The sequence below is a fragment of the Microtus ochrogaster genome, linkage group LG3 (assembly GCF_000317375.1).
Source record: "Microtus ochrogaster isolate Prairie Vole_2 linkage group LG3, MicOch1.0, whole genome shotgun sequence".
NCBI classification, from domain to species: Eukaryota; Metazoa; Chordata; class Mammalia; order Rodentia; family Cricetidae; genus Microtus; species Microtus ochrogaster.
Window position 1 is genome coordinate 4,041,105 of NC_022029.1, and position 4,502 is coordinate 4,045,606.

Genomic DNA, 4,502 nt, shown 5'->3' on the forward strand with positions numbered 1-4,502 from the left:
AGCATTGTTTACTGCTGAATAAAGACCAGGTTCAGTGAGAGACCATGTCCCAGATAAAGACAATAGATGTACAATATTGGAATACACACTAGTTCACATACCAGAGACCATAGATACAAACACACAAACAAACAAACACACATATACATGATTGGCATCGTTAAGATCATAATCATTTATTATTCTGTAATGATAAACTAGAATAATATATTTTTGTTTAAATTAACAAAATTTAATGAATACAGGTATTTTTAAATGAATTAATTTATAACTAAATTTATAGTGATTTTTATAGGAGTAGTTCTCCAAGTTAATAATGCTGTAGATTATCCCTTATAGTTTCTTTTTTTTTTCTTTTTCTTTTTTTTTTTTAGTTTTCATCATGCTGTTTAATCTAGCACGTTGCCTAGAAAGGCTTGTTAGCAAGAGTACAAATACATGTCTCCAGCATGTCTCTTAGAGACCCGTTCACCCACTGCTCTGTTTGGCCGCTAGCCTCTTGTCTCTCTCTTCAGCAATTGTGAGGTGGATTCCTTTTCCTCGGGGAAGAGAAATCCATGGTTTGTTGCCCTTGCCAATAACAAAAATGTTGGAAAGCCGGGTGGCAAAGCTGTTGCCATTTGCATCTTTCACATGGACCACATCAAAAGAGCCGGGATGTCTCTCTCTGTTGGTGATCACACCAATTCTTCCCAAGTTAGCACCCCCAGTCACCATACACAGGTTACCAGTGTCAAACTTGATGAAGTCGATTATTTTGCCCGTATCCAAATCAATCTGAATGGTGTAATTCACCTTGATGAGGGGATCAGGGTAGCGAATAGTGCGAGCATCATGGGTCACCAGCTGTGGGATTCCCTTTGTGCCCACAAAGATCTTTCTCACTTTGCACAACTTGTACTTGGCCTCCTCAGGTGTAATACGATGAACGGCAAAGAGACCCTTGGTGTCATAGATCAGACGGAAGTTCTCTCCAGTCTTGTCAATGCTGATGACATCCATAAACCCAGCAGGGTAGGTTATATCGGTCCTGACTTTGCCATCAATCTTAATGAAGCGCTGCATGCAGATCTTCTTCACTTCATCGCCAGTCAGGGCATACTTAAGCCTGTTCCTCAGGAAAATGATCAGAGACAGATATTCCCTCAGCTTGTGAGGGCCAGTGGACGGACGAGGCGCAAACACGCCGGTTAGTTTATCCAGCATCCAATGCTTTGGAGCTGCTACACACTTCAGATGTTTCTTGGGACCACGAGCCATGGCTGCGCTGGGAACGGAAAGAGACTCGCCTTCTTCAGGTGAGCGAAGAAATTCGGGTCTCCCTTAAAATTTCTTAAAATATGTAATATACTGGTCCACCACAGACTTAGAGAACCAAACTTTCAAAGGCAGAAAGTCTATAAATTTTTAAAGAAAATTTTAAGTCAATGACTTAAATCAATCAGTGAGCAAAGAAAAAAATTCTGCCATGTGTGAATAACTTGTTGTTCTCATTTTCTCTATACTTTTTAATTTTTTATGTTCTGTAAGTTTTTTTTTTTTTAACATCCAAGTCAAGTAACTTTACTATAGTTTCTTGCACTACCTTGGTCTGCACCCTGATATATTGCTTTCGGGGCACCAGACACTTTATTTCATCTGGTATCTGCATGATAAACAGAAAACAAAACAAAAACAAAGTTTAGATATGATTTTCTGCAAGAGATTATGGTTTCTATGATTGTATTTTCAGTTGGGAGAACAGAGGGTAGGGTGTAGTTGTCAAGAAAATTGTTCACAAATATTTCAAATCCTTTGTTGTGTTCATTTATTCGTTAGTTGGCCCACTTCACACAATCTACTGACTCACTGTAATAAAGTATGTGCTTTACTGTCTTTGAAAAAAATGCAATCAATAGAATGCTATGTCACAGACTTTGTATTACAGATTGGTGGTAGATACATATTTTGTTCAGACGCAAACCCAAGAAACTTTATGCATAATAATGTCATTGTTGCTCTTTCCATTTGCTTTGTTTTTGAGTCTATCATAACCTTAGACTTTTCTAATTGTAGTATTTAGCCAAGAATCCCTGTATGATAAATTAGTTATAAGGTCCATGATTTGACTGACAGTACAAGTAGGTCACATCAATGGTTTTTGGTTCATCTTGCAATCAGTAAAGTCTTCTTATTCCCATGAAATAGAATTACTGTGAAGTTTAGTGTTGCTGGTTAGCAGATATTTGATAGCACCAATATTGTGATAAAACTTTTAATGTATTCACTTAAGTAGATACATAGAATATGTTTAATCTAATATGTATGATATATGTGCATATTTGTGTATATCTCATCTGTCCTAGGTTTATTTTTTCCATCTGTCTCACTGTTTTTGCTCATTTGTTTGTTTTTACTTTTTGATTTAGTCTTGCATACAGAAATTTAGAACTAAATTAGGTATTCAGAAAAGTATAGAATAGGGTCATTTCAGGTTCCCTCTCCTCAGTTGCCCAAGGTACTATCTGGGGACCATGAGGGGTGCACCCACCCACTGTGACAGTGGAACTGATCTGTTGGGAGCTCACCAAGGCCAGCGGGACTGGGACTGAATAAGCATGGCATGAAACCGAACTTTCTGAACATGGCAGACAATGAAGGCTGATCAGAAGCCAAGGACAATGGCACTAGGTTTCGATCCTAATACATGAACTGGCTTTGTGGGAGCCTAGCCTGTTTGGATGCTCACCTTCCTGGTCCTGGATAGAAGTGGGAGGACCTTGGACTTCCCGCAGGGCAGGGAACCCTGAGTGCTCTTTGGACTGGAGACGGAGGGGAGTGAAGTGGGGAGAGGGGGAGAGGAATGGGGGGAGGGGGCAATGTGTGGGAGGAGGGGGAGGGAAATGGAAAATGGGGAGGAGGTGGAAATTTGTTTTTCAACAACTAAAAAAAAATAAACAAAAAAAATGGAGAAAAAAAAAAGTATAATCCTGAAAGAAGCAGGACCAAACTTGTATTTTTCTAAATACACTAGCCAAAAATGAAGGACACATTTAGTACTAGTAGGTTATAGTCAGGAAAATTATTAAATATCTATTTTATTTCTGAGATGCAACATAACAATCTGCTCGGTTAGGGAGATTATATGAGATTTAGTTATGAGATAAAAGTAATATTGTCAATGAATAAAATTATGGTGCTTTCTTAGATAAGGATCAATTAATCTTAATGGTCATTGTAATTGAATTCTACTGAGGAAACAAAGAAGCCAGTCACTGGAAAATGTTTATGTATAAAATGGGGGGGGGAGGTCTTAAAGGGAAATTGGAATATCTATTTTGTCTTTGTTATTTCTTTGTTTTAAAATATTTTATTTTTTTAAATCTTCATAATTTTTTTTACAATATTATTTTATCATATCCATTTAAAACTACCTCTTTTCAACTGTCCCTAGCATCCCTCATGCTGTTTTACCCTCTCAACCTCATGTGTTTCTGTGTTTTTGTTTTTAGTAACCCCCAAAGAAAAGCAGATATTGTTCTATGTGCATGGGTGCGGGGCCATCTATTGGGTAGCCAGGTAACCATAGCTACTGTAAGTTAATGCATCTTCCAGCCACCCTAGGTTCAGAAGTGAGCATTTTACAGCTCCCTTGACTATCAGCTGGCTCTCGTATTCTTTATACCTCTCTTCTTCAGTTTCCCCTTAGTCTTGTTTGGCAGAAGGTATTGATATAGATGATTAACCCACAGCTGAGTGCCAATAGTTGCATATCATCTAACGTGGCTACTTACTAATTCCTGCATTGATTCTTCACTGCCGAAGGCCTTTTGATCGAAGCCAGGAACAGCAGAAAACGATGGATATAACCTGTATTTTAACAAGGTAGTAATAGTAGGCTCCACCCCCAAGGTCTATAATTTCCACTTGTAGGTTTCTGAGCACATTTGCAGTACTACTCATGAAATCCCACCTAGAGAGTAGACATATTATGCAATCAGAAAACTGTGGCCTATGCACATACCCATCATTCCACTACTGTACCAGTTATTTTTTAAGATTAATTTTTTTATGTATACAATATTCTGTCTGCATGTATGACTGCAGGCCGGAAGAAGGCACCAGACTTCATTACAGATGGCTGTGAGCCACCATGCGCTTGCTGGGAATTGAACTCAGGACCTTTGGAAGAGCAGGCAATGCTTTTAACCATTGAACCATCTCTCCAGCCCTAGTTATTTCTTCTTACCACACAAGTTGATGTTATAGTGTGCAGGGTCCAGCAATGTTGAGACTCTTGATGTATTTTCTTCCTCATTTATCTACATAATATCTTCTGGAAGTACGTAAGCTAACAAAAATGAGTTTATTTCCTTGTCAAGTGTTTCCTTGTCAGTTTAAAGTTGATAGCTCCCTTATCCATGTTGTGTGCCATCTTAGCAGAAGTTGAGACCAGCTAGTCATGTTGGGCAGCTAAAACAAATGACAATTGCATGTGTCATTTTGTGTTCCTCTGGAGACTC

The 4,502-nt window shown here is 38.5% G+C and overlaps 1 protein-coding gene across 1 annotated transcript; it reads right to left on the reverse strand.

Moving 5' to 3' along the window:
* Positions 1-445: 445 nt before the first annotated feature.
* On the reverse strand, positions 446-1,288 carry LOC101982129 (40S ribosomal protein S4, X isoform-like). The gene has a single exon (XM_005360537.2). The coding sequence runs from the start codon at positions 1,258-1,260 to the stop codon at positions 469-471; it is 792 nt and encodes a 263-aa protein (XP_005360594.1). The 5' UTR covers positions 1,261-1,288; the 3' UTR covers positions 446-468.
* Positions 1,289-4,502: the final 3,214 nt, after the last annotated feature.

What these genes read in the sequence shown, in the direction of transcription:
- LOC101982129 (XM_005360537.2), bottom strand. Translation starts at nt 1,260, where the DNA reads ATGGCTCGTGGTCCCAAGAAACATCTGAAGTGTGTAGCAGCTCCAAAG.